Here is a 24,509-nt window from a genome sequence, read left to right on the forward strand (position 1 = left end):
CCGCGGGCGTACGCTAGGGTCACGTGAGGAGCCCCGAGCCCCGGCGTGCGGGAGGCAGGCGGAGCGGAGGCGGGCCGCGGGAGCTACCAATGGGAACAATGCGGGAGGGGGGATAGGGGCACCGAGAGGAAGTCGAGGGAGGTTGTCGTTCAATGAGCCTATATACAGCGACAAAACTGGCCAAACACTGGAAATAGTTTTCTGTACCCTACAATTACACTGGACACAGCTAGGCTTTTCTCATGCTTGCAATACGGAAGGTCTCCACCCTGGCTTCGATGGAACAATCTACGTGACGTGGCATACGGCGTCCACCCGAGCGCCCAGCGAGGTCGTAATCCCGCAGTCCCACGTGACCTCTGAGGCCGCCCTCCCCCCCCCCGCCCCGCCCTTTCGCCGGCCCAAGTCCCACAGGGCGGGAGTTGTTTCTCTACGTCGTACGTACGACCTGGGTAAAAATGGAGTTCATGCTGTGTTGCTGCGTCCCCAAAGTGCTTACATACATCCCCAGTAGGACCTGCGCTTTTTTCCCTTGAAAATCGGTTTTGCTGAAAGTAACCTTGTGATGGGACTACCCGGAGAAATGGAGAGACCACTTGGATAAAGAGTTTCTGCTTGGCAGCCCACTTAGTATCAGCGCTGAGGCCCCGAAGAAAGCGGTCTCCTGTCAACTGGCCAGAGCTGCTGTACCGCCTGTCTCTGTCACACTTTCCCAACCTGACTTTTCCAACTTTCTTGCTGATATTTCAGGCAGCCGTCTGAGTTGGGAGGTCATGTAATCCATTCCCATCTCCATTTTAGAGGTGAGGAAATGGAGACTCCGTGAACTATCCTAGACCAGGGCTTCGCACTGGTTCGTCCCGGTTAGAACCCGTGGGTTGTGTTTATTGTTATCACAGAGTGGGATTTCTCAACCTTGGCATTACTGACACTTTGGGCCGGGTAATTATTTGTTTAAAGGAGCCCTGGTGGTGCAATGGTTAAGTGCTCGGCTGCTAAACAAAAGGTTGGTGGTTCAGACCCACCCAGTGAGTGACTCCATCCGTGGGACGAAGAAGACCTGGCACTCTGCACCCGTAAAGATTACAGCCTAGAAAATCCTATGCGGCACTTCTTTGTCACATGGGGTCACCATGAGTTAGAATGGATTCAGTGGCACCTAACAACAATTCTTTGTTGGCGGAGCCAGGGCTGTCTTGTCCATTGTAGAATATTTAGCAGCTTCCCTGGCCTCTAAGCACTAGATGCCAGTAGCACTCTACCCCCTAGTTTAACAACCAAAAATATTTCCAGATATTGCCAAATGTCCCCTGGGGGTAAAATCGTGCTGTTGAGAACCACTCTGCAAGGTCAGACATCACTCAGGCTATTTCCTCCTACAGAATGTTTGCAGTTAGGTTATACTGCCTCAGCTCTGATTGGTTGTTAGACCCACCTTCCTTTTCTTGAAAATAAGACAGTGCTTCCAATCATGTAAGTGAATCTGTTGGCATATGAGTGCTCTCCAACTTTTTAAACAAAAAATTAAAAAACTATTGTGACCTGTCAATACTTTCTCCCAAATAAACAGACCAGTACTCCAAACAGGAGCCTGCCTTCTAGCTGTTTTGTTGTATGCCATGGAGTCAATTTTCAACTCATAGGAACCCCATGTGACAAAGTAGAACTGTTCCACAGGTTCTTCTAGGCTGTAATCTTAATGGAAACCGATCACCAGGTCTCTCTCCTGCAAAGCCACTGGGTAGATTCAAACTGCCCGCCTTTCAGTTAGCAGCCACGTGCTTAACCACTGTACCACCAGGGCTCCTTCCTTCTCGCTTCAGTGTAGGTAATATGTAGTGGCCCCTTAGAACCAGAAGTTTGGCTCCACTACTTGATAGCAGTTAGACCAGTAAATATGACTATTATTCAAATTTATGCACCAACCACTAACGCTGAAGATGAAGAAATTGAAGATTTTTACCAATTTCTGCCATCTGAAATTGATCAAACATGCAATCAAGATGCATTGATAATTACTGGTGATTGAAATGCAAAAGTTGGAAACAAAGAAGGATAGGTATTTGAAAAACATGGCCTTGGTGATAGAAACAAGGCCAGAGATTGCATGATAGAATTTTGCAAGATCAGAAACTTATTCACTGCAAATACCTATTTTCAGCAACATAAACAGCAACTATACACGTGATTTATGTTGTCCGAAACAGGTATTTGCAGTGAATAAGTCAGTGGTTTCGCAAAATTCTATCATGCGATCTCCGACCTCATTTCTATCACCAAAGCCATATTTTCCAACTAATGGTCCTACTTTTTTTTTCCAACTTTCACATTCGTCATCAAAAACAACATTTCAAGATCCATCCTGATGTATAATGCTGTCAGTAATAGCATAACATCCATACGCCTACAAGGAAGACCAATTCATACAACTATTGTTTAAATTTACAAACCAACCACTAAGGCCAAAGATGAAGAAATTGAAGATTTTTACCAAAGTCTGCAGTCTGAAATTGATCAAACATGCAATCAAGATGCATTCATAATTACTGGTAGTTGGAATGGGAAAGTCGGAACCAAAGAAGAAGGATCTGTAGTTGGAAAATATGGCCATGGTGATAGAAACAAAGCCAGAGATCGAATGATAGGATTTTGCAAGAGCAGGTTGTGGGATGACATCAAGGACATCATACATTAAGAAAGCAAAAGGTCATTAAAAAGAGAGGAAAGAAAGAAAAGGCCAAAATGGATGTCAGAAGAGATGCTGAAACTTGCTCTCGAATGTATAGCAGCAAAAGCAAATGGAAGAAATGATGAAGTAAAAGAGCTGAACAGATTTCAAAGGGCAGCTCGAGAAGACAAAGTATTACAATGACATGTGCAAAGACCTGGAGTTAGAAAACCAAAAGGGAAGAACACGCTCGGCATTTCTCAGGCTGAAAGAATGGAGGAAAAATTTCAAGCCTCGAGTTGCAATACTGAAGGATTCTATGGGCAAAATATGGAACAACGCAGATGGTGTCAAAAGAAGATAGAAGGAATACACAGTCACTGTACTGAAAATAATTGGTCAACTTTCAGCTATTTCGGGAGGTAGCATATGATCAAGAGCCAGTGGTATTGAAGGAAGAAGTCCAAGCTGCACTAAAGGAATTGGTGAAAAACAAGACTCCAGGAATCAACAGACTACCAACTGAGATGTTTGAACAAATGGATGCGGGGCTGGAGATGCTCACTCGTCTATACCAAGAAATTTGGAAGACAGCTACCTGGCCAACCTACTGGAAGAGATCCATATTTGTGCCCATTAAGAAGAAAGGTGATCCAACGGAATGCAGAAATTATCATTATCATTAATATCACAGTGAAGTAAAATTATGCTAAAGATAATTCAAAAGCAGTTGCAGCAGTACATCAGCAGGGAACTGCCAGAATTTCAAGCTGGATTCAGAAAACGTGTAACAAGGGTTATCATTGCTGATGTTAGATGGATCTTGGCTGAAAGCAGAGAATAACAGAAAGATGTTTACCTGTGTTTTATTGGCTATGCAAAGGCATTCCACTGTGTGGATCATAACAAATTATGGATAACATTGTGAAGAATGGGAATTCCAGAACACTAAATTGTGTTCATGAGAAGTCTGCACGTAGACCAAGAGGCAGTCCTTTGAACAGAACAAGGGGATACCGTGTGGGTTAAAATCAGGAAAGGTGTGCATCAGCGTTGTATTTTTTCACCATACTTATTCAGTCTATATGCTGAGCAAATAATCCAAGAAGCTGGACTATAGGAAGAAGGACATGGCGTCAGGATTGGAGGAAGACTCATTAACAACCTGTGATATGCAGATGACACAATCTTACTTTCGGAAAGGAAAGAGGACTTGAAGCACTTACTGATGATGATCAAAGACCACAACCTTCAGTATGGATTACACGTCAACATAAAACAAAAATCCTGAGAAATGGGCCAATAAGCAACATGATAAACAGAGAAAAGATTGAAATTGTCAAGGATTTCATTTTACTTGGATCCACAATTAATGCTCACGGAAGTAGCAGTCAAGAAATCAGACATTGTATTGCGTTGGGCAAATCTGCTGCAAAATACCTTTTTAAAGTGTTAAAAGACATCACTTTGAGGACTAGGGTACACCTGACCCAAGCCATGGTATTTTCATTCACCTCATATGCATGCGAAACCTGGACAATGAATAAGGAAGACCAAAGAAGAATCGATGCCTTTGAATTATAGTGTTGGCGAAGAATACTGAATATACCGTGGATTGCCATAAGAACAAACATCTGTCTTGGAAGAAGTACAGCTGGAATGCTCCTTAGAAGCGAGAATGGCGAGACTTTGTCTCATACTTTGGACATGTTATCAGGAGGGACCAGTCCCTGGAGAAGACCATCATGCTTGGTAAAGTAGAAGGTCAGAGAAAAAGAGGAAGACCCTCAACGAGATGGACTGACACAGTGGCTGCAGCGATGGTCTCAAGCATAGCAACGATTGTGAGGATGGCACAGGGCTGGGCATTGTTTGATTCTGTTGCACATAGGATTGTTATGAGTCAGAACCAACTCGACAGCACTTGACAACAACTTGATAGCAAGGAGCAGAAACCCTCAAACTAGCCCGTGTTAAAGGGATCGGTTCTTTGAACCAGTTCATTCCCGTTCGACTCTCTGCTGAGAATTTGCATTTCCATCCCAGATATACTGAATCAGAATATACATTTTAACAAGATCCTGGGGGAACAAATCAGTTTGAAGCCCTGGAGGATTCACTGTAAGAATATGGCAGTAAATCTTGTAGACTTTCAAGGGTGGGAAACCAAGTAGTAGGCCAAGGGAGACTTGAATGGTAGGAATCTCTGGCATGTGGACCTGGTTTGGTAGGGCACTGTTTCAAATCCCAACGCCACATGACCTTGCCAGCTCCAGTCCCTGCATCTAAACATCTCCCTTGCCCAGTATTCCAGTTACAGTTCTTGGCAGAGAGAACTTGACTAACTTACAAGGCCTTCCAACCTATGTACTACCTACCTCTCTCCTCTGACCTCATTCTACTACCATTTGAAAACTACCCTAGAGCTCTTTGAACTTTCAAGCCTTCTAACTGCTAGTATTTTCTTTTGACCCCAGACCTTCACACATTTCTTCTGCCTAGAATATTCTCATCCTTTCCTGGCTCCTGGCCAACTCCTGCTCACCCTTCAAGTCTCTCAGCTCTGATGTCACTCCCTCTGAAATCCTGTCCTTAACATCTCAACCCTCCCCCATCCTCCAGGCACCAAAACTGAGGGAAGTGCTCCTGCTCTGTGCACCTATGCACACTGGGCTTGCCCAAATCAAAGCATATACTACATTTTGCTGCAACTGTTTGTCTTCCTCACTAGATTGCAAATAGGAACAGCATTCACCACTTTATTCCTGGGACTAATCACAATGTCCAGCTAATAGCAGGCACTGAATTAATGATTGGGGAAAAAAAATGAATGAACTGGCTCACATCAATCAGTCGTCCATCCTTGCTAAACATATCTGTGGCTAAAAGGGCAGGGGCGCACCTGGCATAAATGGCTGCTTGGACACAGACCCTCTTCAGCTGTGGGCCAGGACAGATTCATTTAGAAGGGGGTATGGGTAGGTGGCAAGAAATTCCATCTATAATATAGTTTAACAACATGTATTAAGCCTCTTGTAATACTTAAAGCATTTCAATCAAATTCGAAAAGAATCATAACAGATCAGAGATTAATAGTAGTGAGTTAAAACTATACTCAGATTCTTACTATTAACACAGTGATTAGGACTGATGATAAAATACTAGATACTCTCATTAGGAGCCTCTCCACTTTCACTATGGATATTTCCTTGATAACTGTTCCAGGCCTTCAGCGGGGGAACATCACACTTCAGAGCAGTTGTTCTCAACCCTGGCTGCACAGTGGAAACCACCTGGGGAGTGTTGAAAAATACTGATGCCTGAGTACTGATTTAATTGATCTTGAGTAAGCCTTGGGCATCAGGATTTTTAAAAGCTCCCCAGATGTTTCTAATGTGCAACCTGGGTTGAAAACCACTGCTTTACTCTTGATTTTCAAACTGTAGTCCAAGAACCAATATCATTCATAACACCTGGAAATTTGTTAGAAATGCAAAATCTCAGGCCCCGCCGAGACCTCCTGGATTAGAGCCTGGAATCCTGGGTTTGCCACTGTTCATTAGCAAATAACTGGCACAGTTTGCAGCTGGGGCTGTAAAACCTGAGATCAGTTCCTTAGAATTTTGAATGTTAAATCTTCCAAAATGAGAAAAATGTTTAGATGCCATGCTCCCTCATTAACATGGCCTAGTATATGTACTTTGTTGCACTAACAGGGCAAGGTCTAGTCATGCATTTTATGTATGTATATAAGTCATCAGAATGCCTTACCCTCATATCTACAGACTCGGAAAAATCTAGAATCCCTTCTGTTTAATTAAATAAAGGTTTTTTTTTGTTTTGGGGTAAAATTTATCTTATATTGGGGTCAACTGGGACGAGCTTTTGAGTCCTTTGTAACAGTTTTTCCAAAGTACACAGTTAAGTATATAAATCATTCTAATATAGAAATATCACTGTGCATACCTCCTAATGGTGGTAATAAGAACCACTGCATATACCATTCTGTAGCTGAAATTTCTACATAGCTGGGAAGATGAAAGTGAAAGCGAACTAAGGGACCATGAACTTGTCATCCTTCAGAAGATTGGCAGAGTTCTCCTTTACATCATTGCTAAATAGACAAAGAAGTCTGGTATCGTTTCTTACACTCATGCAAATATTCCAGTTCTTTCACGTTATCAGATAAAATGCTTAATGTTTTATACAGGTTCGTCACCAGTAAGAACTGCTCTGCTGATTGTTACATGACCAATACTTGTAGTCTTTTTGTTTTGTTTTAAACCAAGATCCCTGCAAAACATGTTTTCATTCATTTCATGCTTGAATATCCAGTAAGAGTCCCAGTAGCAAGTCCTACTCCTGATGATGGAGATGAGCGTAACCAGGGGAATCTAGTCAAAGGCCTGGAGACAGGGTCTGGGGGCTTCATACTAATAGCCTGAGGTTCTCAGGTTTCTTGGAACTCTAAGGATATAGGAAGAGAAGACATGTCCTCTTCAGTGGTTCCCAAGATTGGCTGTTTATTAGAGTTGCTTGGGGAGCATTTAAAAAAAATACAAGCTCCTGGGCCACATGCTGAAGGTTGTACATCAGTAATTTATTGAGCATACATTTACTGAGCACTTACATTCTTTATACAAACTACTGATTCATTGAACTCTCACAACAACCCTATGTGGCAGGTACCACTGTTTTGCAGATGAAGAAATAAGAGGCACAGAGTTCTTTCCTAGTGTAGCTAGGAAATGGCAGAGCCAGGATTTGAACCCAGGCAGTCTGGCTCTAGAATGAACATTCTTAACACTATGCTGCCTCTGGGTCAGTTGGGAATGTGACACGGGAGAATGCTTTCTCCCCGTCCACCTCAGATCTTAGTATAACGGTTGTCAGGAGTTAGGGATGATGGGGGCTTGAGGTGGGTGTGACTATAAAGGGGCAGCATGAGGGAGGTCTTTGTGGTACTGGAGCAGTTCTGTCTCTTGATTGTGGTGTTGGTTACACAAGTCTGCACGTGATAAAATGGCATCACACACACACATTGTACCAATGTCCACTGCCTGGTTTTGATACTGTACTATAGTACAATATAGAGAAACTGGGTGAAGGGTATACAAGATAGCTAGCTCTGTACTATTTTTGCAACTCCCTGTGAATCTCTTAATTATTTAAAAATAAAATTTTTTAAAAAGCACATGCCTACTTCTGGCAAAGGAGCTTGGCTGCTAACCGAAAAGTCCACAGTTCGAATCCACCAGCCGCTCCTTGGAAACCCTATGGGGCAGTTCTCTTCTGTTCTATGGAGTCGCTATAAGTTGGAATTGACTCAGTGGCAACAGGTTTTGGTTTTTACCTTTGGCAAGCCCCAAATCATTTAGAGGCCAGTCCCCTTAAGGTTGGTAAAAAAGAGATCATTCTTGGAAGACAAACCTCCTTCCACTTAGGGCAAGAAAAATACAGTGCCTCTGGGCAGAGCAGAAGCTCAGTGGTGGTGGTGGTGGCGGCAGCAGCAGAGCAAGGCCACCTCTGGCTGCACCAAGAGCAGAGTCAAGCACATTGTGACAACTAAAAGAAGTCTAAAACCAGTTAATCATGTTCTCACAGGGATTCTGAAATGACCAGAGCCCAACTGGCTAAATAAGAACCACTGGGGAGAGACCTAAACAAGCGACAGACTCGCTGTCTCACACCTAGAGACTGATTCAGTAGGTCAAAGACAGGATCCAGCAAACTGTGTTTACAAAGCACCGCAAATGACATGAGTTTGGGAACCTCAGATTAAGGAGCAGCTGATGCAACTGGATCTCCAGCGATATCACAGGAGTCAACCACCATGAAGACTGTAACCCAAGCCCTTGATTTTCTTATGTTGGTGTGCTTATAGGGACAAGGATTATATGGTGTCACATAAAAACATCTACCTTTTTCTTAATGCCATGTATTAACAGTGAAATATTAAAATGAATTATTTTTTCTATTGCATCGCTCCTATTTGGTTATTTACCAAGTTTCTCATGATAACAATGTAGCTAAAAACAAGATCATTCTCTCACATTGAATGTTTTAGGATTCAAAGAGCATGAGGTACTCTGCTAAGTTAAGAATGTCTTTGGCTACAAGTAACAAAATAACCAACAGTAACATAAACAGGAATCTATTTGTCTAATATAGTAAGAAGTCCAGAGGAAAGTGGGTGCTGGTATTGGTTCTGCAGCTTAAGAGGTGGGGGCTGACATCTCTGCAGTTCTCTTGGCCTTTCCCTCGTGGGTAACATATGCACGAGGTGACATTTGCAGCTCCACCCTCTCTCCATTGAAGGCTGAATGAAGGAGAAAGAGGCAGAGCCACTGACGTTCTACTCCTGTCCCACTGGCCAGAACAGCATCCCATGGACACTCCTGGCTGCAAAGGAGGCTGGGAAACTGAATATGTTGCTTTTAGTGTCTCTATGGTAGAGGAAGGAAGTGAAAATGGGGAGGGATTGGGTGGTGGGTGAGTCAACCTACAGTGTTTGTCACAGCTTTCAAATTAAAATGTTTATCAAGCGCTGTTAAATTAAGTCTAAAAACAGCTGATCAGATACATAGTAATAAATTATCACAAAAAATATTGATATGAAAATCAGCCATAAAGATCTCCACTGTCAATAATTATACATCTGGGTACTGGTCTTTCATTTTCTGTTGGAACTAATTCCAGCTGTTTAAGAACATCTGTTCCTTCAACAAGTTGACTACATGGGAGAAAAAAATAGAAAATTTAATCAGTCAAAAATTTTCGCATTTCATTTATATTCCTAAATTGAGTCCTACCCAGCTACAAATCCATTAAAAAACCAAACCCACTGCCGTCAAGTTGATTCCAACTCATACTGACCCTGCAGAACAGAGTAGAACTGCCTTGAAGAGTTTCCAAGGCTGTAAATGTTTACAGAAATAGACTACCACATCTTTCTGGAGTTGCTGGTGGGTTTGAACTGCCGACCTTTCGGTTAATAGCCAAGCTCTTAACCACTGCACCACAGGGTTCCTTTAACCAGCTATAAACCCACTGCAGTCGAGTTGATTCCAATTCATAGTGACCCTATAGAACAGAGTAGAACTGTCCCATAGGGTTTCCAAGGAGCGGCTGGTGGATTCGAACTGGTTAGTGGTCAGACGTTTAAACCACTATGCCACCGGGGCTTCGCTTTTACCCAGCTATAGCAAGGCTATTTCCTACAAATTAACATCAGTCATAAATATCCTAAATAGTTCTAGACGTGTCTACTTTGCAACGATAACCTACAATCTCAACCATAATTCAGGATGCCTGGCCTACTGCTGTAGCCACCTAGCCTGGTTTCCCCTCATCTGCTCTGGCACCCAGACAATCTTGTTATTCTCACTGTAGTCATAGGAATCTTTTTAAAATACAAATCTGATGTCATCTCCTTGCTTAAGACACTTCAATAATTTCCCACTGTGTGCATGTTGTTTTGTGCTGTCAAGTCAATTCCAACTCATAGTGACCCTATGTGACAGAGTAGAACTGCCCCATAGGATTTTCTTGGCAAATCATCAGGTCTTTCTCCCACAGAGCCGCTAGGTAGGTTCGAACCACCAACCTTTGGGTTAGCAGTTGAGCACTTAACCATTGCACCACCAGTGCTCCTTATAATTTCCCATTATCCTTATGATAAAGACCAAAATCTCTAGCAAGGCCTATGAGGGTCTGCATGGTCTGATTCCCCACCCCTGCAGGGCTCTCTTTCAGCATGTTCCCCCGTGCTCTCTCTACTCCAGCCAGGCTAGATTTCAGTACCTCAAAAGCCCCATGTCCCCTTCCTAGTACCCCTGTCTCCTCTCCTCTTGCCCTTCACCCACACTTCACCAACCTTTTGCCTGGTCACCTCCTGGCCTTCCTTCAGGTCTCAGCTCAGTTATCACTTCCTCAAGGAAGTTTCCCAGACCTCTCTGCTTATGTCCAACTCCCGCTGTCCTTGATGGGAGTTATCAGGGCTGGAAATTTACATTTATCTTTATGCTTCTTTGATTAATTTCTGATTCTTCCATGAGGTCAGGGGTCACGTCTGCTTGTGCTCAGTGCTGAGCATAATGTCTGGCACATACTAGGCACCTAATCAACATCCGCTGAACACATGAGTAGAAGATGGCTCAAAGCCCTGCTAGTTTGGATCTCTGTAGACATCCACTGGCCACGAGCTAGAACTCCCTAAGGAGTGGAGCTAGATGTTTGATGGTTCTTTCAATTAAGAGATGGCATCATGGGCCAGAGAGACAAGGCTGAAGGATAGGCTGGTGCCTTCTGCCAGTGCTTGGTCAGGGCAGTGGCTGAGGAGAAGGTACAATATCCCGTCCATGAACCTTCACAGGGGCATGGTCAGTACTTACACTGACTGTGCTCTAGCCTTCTCTTTATCCGCATCTGGGTTCTATTTTTGCCATTCTAATAAGAAGTTATAACACAGGGCAAGACTCAGGGTACATTCTGAGGATGAAGAGCAGGGGATAAGTGGATAGATTCACCTCTGCCCAAAGGAGTCTATTCTCCAAATAGGTTTCACAGATATTGAATGAGCACCTACTATGTGCACCTCTCCACTGTGAGAGGTGTGAGGGTACAGATGAGTGAGACCTAGCCTCTGCTTCAAGTTATTCACAATGTGCCAGAGAGGACACACTTGCTTTTGGCAATCGGGGAGGTTTCTGACCTCAACCTTGAATAGGATTTTGACAGAATGAAGAAGGCAGAAAGGAACAGCTTACACAAAGGCCAGCAGTATGAAGGGCATGGCTGTTCTGGTCTGGCTGTAGCTCAGCTGCCATTGTTAACTGCTTCCAATTCTACATCTCCAGCTGTGACCCAGCTTGAATATCTACCCCCTGGGACATTGCCATCTGCACGTCCTATAAGTATGTTAACCTTAAATATAACTTGTCCAACCTGAACCCATGATCTTCTCTCCCAAATCCTCTTTCTTTTATTCTCTATCTTGGTGACTGGCACCAGTCTTCCAGCCAGTTCCAGAATCCTAGGAGTTAGTTAGACCTGCTTCACCCAGCATGGTGGCTACTAGCCACATGTGGCTATTTAAATTAATTACAACTAAATAAAATTTAAAAGTCAGTTTCTCTATCTAGCTCAACTGGCATAACACAGTTTATGAAGAACATGTTCTACATTCTAGTTTGGTGAGTGGCGTCTGGGGTCTCAAAAGCTGGTGAGTGGCCATCTAAGATACTCTACTCGTCTCACCCTGTCTGGAGCAAGGGAGAAGGAAGAAAACCAAAGACACAAGGGAGAGATTAGTCCAAAGGACAAATGGACCACAACCACCACAGCCTCCAGCAGACTGAGTCCAGCACAACTATATGGTACCCAGCTACCACCACCAACTGCACTAACAGGGATCACAATAGAGGGTCCTGGACAGAGTTGGAGAAAAATGTAGAACAAAATTCTAACTTACCAAAAAAAAAAAAAAAAAAAAAAGGCCAGACTTACTAGTCTGACAGAGACTAGAGAAACCCCGAGAGTACAGGCCCCAGACACCCTTATAGCTCATAATGAAGTCACTCCTGAGGTTCACCCTTCAGTCAAAGATTAAACAGGCACATAAAACAAAACAAGACTAAATGGGCACACCAGTCCAGGGGCAAGGATGAGAAGGCAGGAGGAGACAGGAAAGCTGGTAATGGGGAACCCAGGGTCGAGAAGGGGAGAGTGTTGACATGTCGTGGAATTGGCAACCAATGTCACAAAACAGTATGTGTATTAATTGTTTAATGAGAAACTTGTTTGCTCTGTAAACCTTCATCTAAAGTACAATAAAAAAAAAAAATATAAAACAAATAGTATTTATATATTTGAAATAATTCCAAATTAAAGTGAGATGATATAAATTAGATATTAATAACTTTTCCCCAAGTATTCATTTTTAGATCTTATCAGATATGTTCTCATGAAGGTTTAAATCAACTACATAAATCTTCAGAAGCGATTAAAATATCTATATTAAATAAATAAAAGTCCATTTCTCTGTTGTACTAGTCACATTTCAAGTGCTCAATAGCCACATTAGAAGTTTGAATGTCTAGGGCATTTCCATCACTGCAGAAAGTTCTGTTGGACAACACTGCTCTATCCTTTCCATGCCCTCACCCCAACACCTAAACAGTCACCAAGACTTGCTGATTCAGACTTCTAAATATCTCTTGAATTTGTCCATTTATCCCCTGCTCTTCATCCGTACGGCAAGTGCCTTAGACTGGGGCTTTATTTATGACCCATGGGTGGCACAAATGGTTAAGAGCTGGACTACTAACCAAGAGATTGGTGGTTCAAGCCCACCTAGAGGTGCCTCAAAAGACAAGCCTGGCGATCTGCTTCCAGAAAGTCACAGCCTTGAAAACCCTACAGAACAGTTCTACTCTGCACACTTGGGGTCGTCATGAAGTCAGAATCGACTTGATGGCAACTAACAACATTATCATAGCTTCCTATCTGGCCTCTCTACCATCCTTTGCCAATTTATCCCTCACCTCTGCCAAAGGGATTTTTCCAAAATGAGAACCTGATCCTGTTACTCCCGATTTAAAATTCTTCCATGGTACCCCATCACCTCCAGGTGAGGTCCATGCTCAACAGCATGGCACCTATGGCCCTTGTCACCCAGGGCCCTGGGCCCTGGCTGTCTCATATTCTCCAGCCTCCTCTCTCTCCATCCCCCCTGGGCACTAAGCTCTAGCCAGACCAAATGACTTGTAGATAAGATACTGTCTTACTCCTCAGGGCCTCTCTTCAGGCTTCCTAGAATTAATTTTACTAATTTTAATTTCCTGCATTCTCTATCTGGCTAACTTCTACCTGACCTTCAATACTCAGCTCATCTTTCTAGGAAGCTTTCCATGACCCCCTTCCCCCTCACTTTATGGTCACTTATAATGAAATTAATTACTCCCACTACTATCGGCAACATATCTATCATAAGGACACATTTCTTCTACAAATGGAGATCTTACAGGTCTGTATTTTGATACTCTTTCCCTATGAGACCACTGGGCAAGGTTGTGCTCTTGGGTTGGTTCATTCTCCCCTGAACGAGAGGCAGGTTCTTGCACCAGAAACAAGAGTTTGGAAAAAGGGCCTGTCTCAGACAGGAGAGGAAACTTCTATTTCTCTCTGGGCCTTACCAGTCTGGGCTTCCAGAAGCTCAAATACACCTGGGGATGTTCACAGAAAGCATCTACCACTAGAGGCATCCCTGGATGAATTATATTTTGTCAGATTATCTGCTTCTCCCCTAATGTTCTGTAAGGTCTTATTCATATATTCCAGCCCAGCCTCCACTGTGATTTGGAGATTTAAAGGATAAATGGAGATCACATTTGGGCCACAACAATAAAGAGGGGCGCAGCACCTCCCTGAGGCCAGTGTGGTGGTGACAACAAAAATTAGTGAGATTCCTCAAGAGGCAGGTGAATCCTGAACAAGCATTCCTCCACCCAAGGGCCATCCTGTAAGGATCTGCATTCACTCTTCCTAAAGAAGTTGGGAGTTCTATGAAAGGATAAAAGGTTAGCAGTGCCCTTCATAAGGATGGAAGAGGCCCTCTCGGGCCTTACAACACGCATAAATAAGGTTAAGGCATTGCCACCCACTTTGTGGCATCTAACCACAGTTTTGAAGCCCTGGTAGGGCTGTGTTAAGAGCTTGGCTGCTAACCAAAAGGTTGGAAGTTTGAATCCACCAGCTGCTCCTTGGAAACCCTATGGGGCAGTTCTACTCTGTCCTATAGGGTCACTATGAGTTGGAATCGACTCGACGGCACACAACAACAACAAAGAAGTTGGAGGGTGTTTTCTTACCCCTCTCTCCTAAATTCCCAATGCACCCTGTATAGAACTTGCATAGCCCATGTCTCATGTTCTTACAGTTGTTGGTTTTCTGATCTCTCTTCCCTAATAGACTACAAACTCTGGGAAGGGCAAGAATTATGCCTCATCCCTCTTTCTCCACCATTGAGAACAACGACTGGCATATTGCTGTTGTTGGCTGCTGTCAAGTTGATGTTGACTCATAGTGACCCTATGTGATAGACTAGAACTTCCCCATACGGTTTTCATGGCTGTAATCTTTATGGAAGCAGATTTCCAGGTCTTTCTCCTGCAGAGCCACTGGGTGGGCTAGAACTGCCAACCTTTCGGTTAGCAGCCAAGTGCTTAACCATCGTGCCACCAGGGCTCCGTGACTGACATATTGTTGTTGTCACTGGGTGCCAGCAAGTCACTTCCAACTCACAGGGACCCTGTGTGACAGGGTAGATATGACTCATAGGGTTTTCTTGGCTATTATCTTTATGGAAGCAGATCACCAGGTCTTTCTCCTGTGTGTTCAAGCCACCAACTTTTCGGTTAAGGGCTGAGCATTTAACTGCTGCACCACCATGGCATATACCAAACCCCCTGCCATCAAGTCATTTCCAACTCATAGCGACCCTATAGAACAGAGTGGAACTGCCCCACAGGGTTTCCAAGGAGTGGCTGGTGGATTCAAACTGCTGACCTCTCGGTTAGCAGCCATTGCCCTTAACCACTGCACGACCAGGGCTCCACCGTGGTATATAGTAGGTGCCTAATAAAATGTTGCTTAAATGAGTGAGTCAGGAGGAGAGCAGAAGTGAAGGCTGAAAAAAGATGTGGGGCCAGAGAGTGAAGGACTAGACTTTAGGCTCTATGCATCTGCGGGGAGGTGGTGATGGAGGCATTAAAAATTTTAAAGTAGTCATGTTTGTGTTTAAGAAAGATATCTTTAGCAGAGATATAAAAGAACAACTAAGCAGTCAGTAGAGGGAGACTGTCAGCAAGATGGTAGGAAGATATTTAAATAATCTAAGAAATTCTGAGGGTAATTTGAATTTAAAAATAGGAATGCATTTTCAAAATCAGAATACAATTTAGTTAGGACTGAAGACAACACATTATTTTAGGTTATAATCTAATAATACAAAATCATCTCTTTAAAGCAGTATCCTTTGGATGAAAATACATTTTCTATCTACCATATGAGCCAGCAATCCCACTCCTAGGAATACATCCCAGAGAAATAACAGCCGTCACATGAATAGACATGTGCACACCCATGTTCATTGCAACATTGTTCATGGTAGCAAAAAGATGAAAATAACCTAGGTGCCCATCAACAGACGAATGAATAAACAAACTATGGTACATACACACAATGGAGTACTATGCGACGATAAAGAACAATGATGAATCTGTGAAGCATCTCATCTGGAGAGCATTATGCTGAGTGAAATAAGTCAATCACAAAAGGACAAATATTGTTATGAGACCACTACCGTAAAAACTCATGAAAAGGTTTACACACAAAAAAAGAAACAATCTTTGATAGTTAGAAGGGAGGGGAGGAGTAGAAGGGAAAAACACTAAATAAACAATAGAGAAGTGGTAACTTTGGTGAAGTGGTAACTTTGGTAAGACAGTACATAATACTGGGGAAGCCAGCACAACTTGTCCAAGGCAAGGTCATGGAAGCTCCATAAACAAATTCAAACTCCCCGAGGGACCAAATTACTGGGCTGAGGGCTCTGGGGACCATGGTCTTGGGGAACATCTAGCTCAACTGGCATAACACAGTTTATAAACAAAATGTTCTACATTCTACTTTGGTGAGTAGCATCTGGGGTCTCAAAAGCTTGTGAGTGGCCATCTAAGATACTCCACTGGTCTCACTCCATCTGGAGCAAGGGAGAAGGAAGAAAACCAAAGACACAAGAGAAAGATTAGTCCAAAGGACTAATGGACCACAAACACCATAGCCTCCATGAGACTAAGTCCAGCACAACTAGATGGCACCCGGCTACTACCACCAACTGCTCTGACACAGATCACAATAGAGGGTCCCAGACAGAGCTGGAGAAAAATGTAGAACAAAACTCTAACTCACACACACACACACACACACACACACACACACACACACACACAAAGACCAGACTTACTGGTCTGACAGAAACTGGAGAAACCCTGAGAGTACGGCCCCTGGACACCCTTACAACTCAGTAATGAAGTCACTCCTGAGGTTCACCCTTCAGTCAAAGATTAGACAGGCCCATAAAACAAAACTAGACTAAATGGGCACACCAGCCCAGGGGCAAGGACGAGAAGGCAAGAGGGGACAGGAAAACTGGTAATTTGGAACCCAGAGTCGAGAAGGGGAGAGTGCTGACATGTCATAGGTTTGGCAACCAATGTCACAAAACAATATCTGTATTAATTGTTTAACGAGAAACTTGTTTGCTCGGTAAACCTTCATCTGAAGTACAATAATAAAAAAATACATTTTCTACCTCTTCAACCTGGAAATGTCACAGATCTTACACTCAAGGAATAATTGTGGTTAAAATTAACACTGACATGAAATGTCTTCATGGACTGAAGAGTTAATAGCTATCCCTAGGGGTGGCTGGATCCCTATTGGGCGGCTGGAGTAATCTAATAATTATTCAGCAAAATTCTAACCCTTTACATCATTTTAAGGAAGACAAAGTAAGCTTCACCTTATATTTACTTCAGTAATTAGAGATGTGAAACACTAGAGTGATGAAAAGTATAGTCATCATCTATTTTAGGTCTACATGCCTATAAGCAGCTTGCTAATAACATTGTAATAATAATTATTATCTGATATATTTCCATATTTAAAATTGTTCAGTAAAAAGAGTTATTTGTAACTTGGATAGTTTTCATCCATCTCATGATGTTCATGGACAATCACTTAAACAGCTTCACCTCCTCACTTCTCCATCTAAATACATCTACGTTATTAAGCACTATGGTATGATTCACAGCAGATTAAAAACTGATAATATCCTTGAAGCTGAAAATGGATAGATGATGGATGGATGGATTATAATATTATAATGGCTGTGCTTAAATGGTATTCTTTATAGATACAAAGCTTCTTACAAAAAATGTATTTCTAAGTATTTCTAGATACCATTCTTTTCTATATTTGTATTACTTTTGCATTTAAATCCTATCTTTAGTTATCCACAGACTATGTACAATACTTTTTCAAATCTTTTTGAATGACATTTTTACAAGTATGAATATTATATAGACAAACATAAAATGTACATACCCAAAAGCCACATATTTTCTATCTAGATAGGGAGCTGATTGTAGTGTGATATAGAATTGTGATCCATTGCTGTGACGGCCTTTGTTGACCATTCCAAGAACTCCCCTTTTATTATGAGGAATTGAAAAGTTTTCATCTGGAAAAACAATAATCAATACGCCATTAAAATATTTCTATTATCTCATCTGAATGTAAGATTGATTATAACATGTAAGGCGAAAAATAAAACTGTGGGTAACAATCTTAATCATACTTACCCATACATTCCAAACTGTAAATATTCTGTTTCATATTATTTTCAAACATTCAAAAACACAAACTGTAAAAAAAAAATAAACTGTAGAATTTTAGATGTGAATATTTAGCTTTAGTTTATCTTTACTATAGCTAAAAATAAGTGTGCTAAGAAAATTGTTGTTGTTGTTAGGTTATGTGGAGTTATGTAGATTCACAGTGACCCTGTGTACACCAGATCACTGCCCGGTCCAGCGCCACCCAGACAATCCTTACTATGTTTGAGCCCATCTTTGCAGCCACTGTGTCAGTTCATCTCACTGAAGGTCTTCCTCTCTTTCACTGACGCTGATCCTCAATTTTACCAAGCATGATGTCCTTCTCCAGGGATTGGTCCCTCCTGATAACATGTCCAAAGTATGTGAGACAAAGTCTCTCCATTCTTGCTTTTAAAGGAGTATTCTGGCTTTGCTTCTTCCAAGATAGATTTGTTCATTCTTCTGGCAGTCTATTGCATATTCAATATTCTTCACCAACACCATAATTAAAGGCATCAATTCTTCCTTCATCTTTATCCATTATTCAGCTTTTGCATGCATATGAGGCAACTAAAAACACCATGACTTGACTCAGGCCCACCTTAGTCCTCAAAGTGACATCTTTGCTTTTTAACACTTTAAAGAGGTCTTTTGCAGCAGATTTGCCCAATGCAATACATCGTTTGATTTCTTGACTGTTCTTCCTAGGGTGTTGATTGTGGATCCAAGTAAAATGAAATCCTTGACAACTTCAGTATTTTCTCCATTTATCATGATACTGCTTATTGGCCCAGTTGTGAGGATTTTTGTTTTTTTTATGTTGAGGTGTAATTCATACTGAAGGCTGTGGTCTTTGATCATCATCAGTAACTGCTTCAAGTCCTCTTCACTTTCAGCGCGCAAGGTTGTGTCATCTACATATCACAGGTTATTAATGAGTTTTCCTTCAATCCTGATGCCCCATTCTTCTTCATACAGTCCAGCTTCTTGGATTACTTGCTCAACATACAGATTGACTAAGTATGGTGAAAGGATACAACCCTGACACACATCTGTCCTGATTTTAAACCACACGGTATCCCCTTGTTCTGTTTGAATGACTGCCTCTTGGTCTATGTGCAGGTTCCTGATGAGAACAATTGAGTGTTCTCGAATTCCCATTCTTTGCAATGTTATCCATAATACGATCCACACAGTCAAATGCCTTTGCATAGTCAATAAAACACAAGTAAGTATCTTTCTGGTACTCTCTGCTTTCAGCCAAGATCCATCTGACATCAGCAATGATATCCCTTGTTCCACGTCCTCTTCTGAATCCAGCTTGAATTTCCGGCAGTTCCCTGTCGATGTACTGCTGCAACCATTTCTGAATAATCTTTAACAAAATTTTACGTGAGTATGACATTAATGCTAATGTTCAATAACTTCTGCATTCCATTGGATCACCTTTCTTTGGAATGGGCACAAATAATGATCTCTTCCAGTCAACTGGCCACGTAGCTGTCTTCCAAATTTCTCGGCATAGATGAGTAAGTGCTTCCAGCATTGCATCTGTTGGTTGAAACATCTCAATTGGTATTCTGTCAATTCCTGGACCCTTATTTGTCACCAATGCCTTCAAAGCAGCTTGGACTTCTTCCTTCAATACCATTGGTTCTTGATCATATGCTACCTCCTGAAATGGTTTAATGTTGACCAATTATTTTCAGTACAGTGACTCTGTATTCCTTCAATCTTCTTTTGATGCTTCCTGTGTCGTTCAATATTTTGCCCATAGAATCCTTCAATATTGCAACTCGAAGCTTGAATTTTTACTTCAGTTCTTTCAGCTTGAGAAATGCCGAGCGTGTTCTTCCCTTTTGGTTTTCTAACTCCAGGTCTTTGTGCATTTCATCATAATACCTTAGTGTGTTTTCTCGAGCTGCCCTTCGAAATCTTCTGTTCAGCTCTTTTACTTCATCATTTCTTCCATTTGCTTTAGCTATTCTACATTCAATAGCAAGTTTTAGAGCCTCTTCTGACATCCATTTTGGCCTTTTTTTTTTCTTTCCTTCTTTTCTGTCTTTTTAATGACCTTTTGCTTTCTTAATGACATCCTTGATGTCATCCCACAACTCATCTGGTCTTTGGTCATTAATATTCAATGTGTCAAATCTGTTCTTGAGATGGTCTCTAAATTCAGGTGGGATATACTCAAGGTCGTACTTTGGCTCTCGTGGACTTGTTTTAATTTTCTTCAGCTTCAGCTTGAACTTGCATATGAGCAACTGATGGTCTGTTGCACAGCTGGCCCCTGGGCTTGTTCTGACTGATGATATTGAGAGCTTCTCCATCGTCTCTTTCCACAGATGTAGTTGAATTGATTCCTATGTATTCCATCCACTGAGGTCCATGTGTATAGTTGCTGTTTATGTTGTTGAAAAAGGGTATTTCCAATGAGTAAGTCACTGTTCTTGTAAAATTCTATCATGTGATCTCTGCCATTGTTTCTATCACCAATGCTATATTTTCCAACTACTGATCGTTCTTCGTTTCCAACTTTCATATTCCAATCACCAATAATTGTCAATGCATCTTGATTGCATGTTTGATCAACTTCAGACTGCAGAAGTTGGTAAAAATCTTCAATTTCTTCACTTCTGGCATTAGTGGTTGGTGTATAAATTTGAATAATAGTCATATTAACTTGGTCTTCCTTGTAGGTGTATGGTTATTATCCTATCACTGGCAGTGCTGTACTTCAGGATAGATCTTGAAATGTTCTCTTTGACAATGAATGCAATGTCGTTCCTCTTCAATTTGTAATAAATTAATAAATGTATTTACTCTACTTAAGAGTAAATGTCAGCAATTTTTCTTTTGTTTTGGCAGCAGTATTTCATTCAAACTGCATTGTTGTTGTTAGGTGCCATCGGGTCAGTTCTGACTCACAGCGACCCTATGTACAACAGAACGAGATACTGCCCGGTCCTCTGCCATGCCAACAATTGTTGTTATGCTTGAGACCATTGTTGCAGCCACTGTGTCAATCCATCTCATTGAGGGTCTTCCTCTTTTTCACTGACCTTGTACTTTACCAATGTCCTTCTCCAGGGAGGGACTGATCCCTCCTGACAAGGTGTCCAAAGTATGTAAGACGTAGTCGCTCCACCCTTGCTTCTAAGGAGCATTCGGGTTGTACTTCTTCCAAGACAGATTTGCTCATTCTTTTGGCAGTCTATGGTATATCCAATATTCTTTGCCAACACCACAATTCAAAGGCATCGATTCTTCTTCGATCTTCCTTATCCACTGTCCAGCTTTCACATGCATATGATACGACTGAAAACACCATGGCTTGGGTCAGGCACACCTTAGTCTTCAAGGTGACATCTTTGCTTTTCAACACTTTAAAGAGGTTTTTTGCAGCCAATTTGCCCAATGCAATGTGTCTTGTGATTTCTTGATTGCTGCTTCCATGGGTGTTGACTGTGGATCCAAGTAAAATGAAATCCTTGACAACTTCAATCTTTTCTTCGTTTATCATGATGTTACTTATTGGTCCACTTGTGAGGATTTTTGTTTTATGTTGAGGTATAATCCACAGTGAAAGCTGTAGTCTTTGATCTTCATCAGTAAGCGCTTCAAGTCCTCTTCACTTTCAGTAAGCAAGGTTGTGTCATTTGCATAACGCAGGTTATTAATGAGTTTTCCTTCAATCCTGATGCCTCATTCTTCTTCATATAGTCCAGTTTCTCAAACTGCACTGGTGATCATTAAAAACACCTGCTCTGAGAAGTCTTTCATGCACCTGACCCCTCCCCTACAGCGTCTTATACATACCTCTATTATAGTCCTTTTAACACTGTATGTAATTTGTTTCCATGGTTGCTCACTCTTTAGTATGTGAAGGAAGGGACTTTATTTCATTGTAGCTTTAGCCGCAGGGCCTCTGGGCACATCACCTGGCACATACCAATTACCAGTGCCAGTTGCCATCAAGTCGATGCCAACCCATGGTGACCTCATGTGTGTCAGAGTAGGACTGTGCTCCATAGGGTTTTCAATAGCTGATTTTTCAGAAGTAAATCACCAAGTCTTTCTTCTGAAGCACTTCTGGGTGAACTCAAACCAACAACTGTTTGGTTAGCGGTGGAGCAAGTTAACCTTTTACACTGCCCTGGGACTCCACCTGGCACATATGTGGCGATGAAAGTATTGATGATGAAAGGAAATTAATTTATGCTTATCTTGGGTACTCTTTAAATCAATTATAATCTCAAACCTTATAATGGATTGACCAAGATTTTATGGAAAGCAATATTTTTAGTGTAAGGTTAATAAGTAAAAAGAATTGTATGATGGTTACTGGCTACCATTTTCAGGAAGGAAGTGATGGTAGAGAAATTCAATAAAGTTCTCATTCAGTAACTTTATAAATCTTGAAATAATTAAGAGATGAATATTAACTGTCAATAAGATTTTATTAAACTGTAATTGATGAGTATTCTTGTTAAGTTTCAAAACTAAGCAAACTAAACAATTAGGATATATCTGTGGTGGTTACTTTTAGCTTGTTATATTAAAAACTAAATAAAGACCTCTGAAATCTTATGAAATGCAAATAAAGCATTTTTATACAAATGAGTCTGTGTTAATTACATCGATGGTTCATATTCATTTCAGTAGAATATAGAAATAACTCATTAATTTCACAGAAAATCATATGGAATGGTAATCTGCCCAAAGCAAAGATCCAGAGAGTTTTAACATCTGAAAATGGTATTTGTCATTGCTCTTAAATACTATGATTAATTTTTCTTAAATTCTGCAAATAATAGGAAAGAAAATGTATAAACATTTTAACCAAAAGTTCTGTGATTTTAGGAAAGTTTTTAAAGCAGTTAGCCATAATACTTATCGAAAAAACAAAACAAAACAAAACGCTACCTGTGTGAAAGCTCACGTATAAAACAGATAAAAGGACCTTGAGCCCTCTTATCTCCTTAAGATACTCCTTCAGGACCCCCGTGGAACTCCTTAGAGGACAATTTGGAACTCACTGCTGTAAAGGGACAGAAAGTATCTTTTTTTTTTTTAATTGTTTTATTGTACTTTAGATGAGGTTTTACAGAACAAAGTTTCTCATTAAACAGTTAGTACACATACGGTTTTATGACATTGGTTCATGACATGTCAACACCCTCCCTTCTCTACCTTGGGTTACCTATTACCAGCTCAGAAAGCATGTTTTTAAGAGGTGTATCGATGGTCTCTAAGGAGACCTAGTGGCACAACGATTAAGTGCTCAGCTGCTAATCAAAAGGTTGGCAGTTCAAAACCACCCAGCAGCAACACGGAAGCAAGACCTGGCAATCTGCTCCAGTAAAGATTACAGCCTATAAAACCCTACAGGACTGTTCTACTGTCATATGGGGTAGCTTTGAGTCAGAATCGACTCATTGGCACCCACCAACAATAACAATAGATGGTCTCTGACTTATGAATTTAAGATGTACAGACCTGAAAAATACTTGTGAAAAATAAATGACTATGTTATCAATTCTATAAGTACAGAATGTTTATGTGGACCTTATGACCTGAGGCTATGCTGCTTCCTGATATGCAGTGATGCCAGGGCTGAGGGAAACCCCTCAGTGGCTCTGCCATAACCAGGCAGAGCCCTCAGCGGAATTCACCCCACTTCTGCTCCTGGGAAGCATCCAGACATTCCGGGGTTAGCTGTCCTTCTCCTTCCTGTTCCCTTCAGAGTAACAAAGTTGTGGGGTTCCTTCCTGTATAAATCTGACATGAGCTGCAGCTAGATGCCCCTTACAACCAGGCTGCTGGACCTGCCTCGCCAGCTCCAGGATGGTCAGTCAGGAGGTGCTCCCTTGGGAAGTGAAGTGGACCCCCTGCCGTGCAGGAGCAACCCACCCACCTAAAGATGGGAGCCAATGGCATACTGGAGTTTAGAATAAAAACTTTACTTTAGAGCAGCTTTACTGAAAAAATGGCTATCCTAATAGCATATTTATATTAATAGGGAAATATTTTTCAACACTAGTTAACAATATTAAAATGGGGAATGAAAATCCATAGGTATATTTCAACATTTGTTCATTAAACAAATATTTATTGAATAATAATTCAAAACTGTATTCCAAGTGCTGCCCTAAGTACTGGGCTTAATACATTTGAGTTCTATAAATAATTTTAGTCTAATAACATAAAAAACTTTTTGAGGACAGGGAAAAAAAATGACCCTTAAATCAACAACCATTTATCCCATTAAGTCTGAGTGGGGCAATAATTAACTATTATAGATTATTTTATCAGTAGTTCTGAATTGAAAGGAATATTTTAAACAATCTATTTTTAAAAAGCTTTTTTTGATTGCTGGGCAAAATTAGAAAAATTAA

At 41.4% G+C, this 24,509-nt stretch overlaps 1 protein-coding gene and 1 non-coding gene across 3 annotated transcripts in view; one reads left to right on the forward strand and one right to left on the reverse strand.

Moving 5' to 3' along the window:
- Positions 1–24,509, reverse strand: part of PPIL6 (peptidylprolyl isomerase like 6) — a 57,893-nt gene that overhangs the window by 2,844 nt on the left and 30,540 nt on the right. Inside the window, exons 7-8 of one of the 2 annotated variants that reach the window (XM_004372499.2) lie at positions 17,837–17,972; positions 9,190–9,401 (exon numbers count right to left, since the gene is read on the reverse strand). In XM_004372499.2, the coding sequence (XP_004372556.1) occupies positions 9,290–9,401; positions 17,837–17,972 (248 nt within the window). In that variant the 3' untranslated portion in view covers positions 9,190–9,289. Of the gene's footprint in view, positions 1–9,189; positions 9,402–17,836; positions 17,973–24,509 lie in introns of those variants that run through there. The other variant, XM_023727640.1, reaches the window with a different exon arrangement.
- On the forward strand, positions 14,226–14,357 carry LOC111819760 (U6atac minor spliceosomal RNA). Its single transcript, XR_002823332.1, has one exon. It is a non-coding gene; the product is annotated as a U6atac minor spliceosomal RNA (small nuclear RNA).

This window comes from Trichechus manatus, unplaced genomic scaffold (genome assembly GCF_000243295.1).
Source record: "Trichechus manatus latirostris isolate Lorelei unplaced genomic scaffold, TriManLat1.0 scaffold00017, whole genome shotgun sequence".
Taxonomy (NCBI): Eukaryota; Metazoa; Chordata; class Mammalia; order Sirenia; family Trichechidae; genus Trichechus; species Trichechus manatus.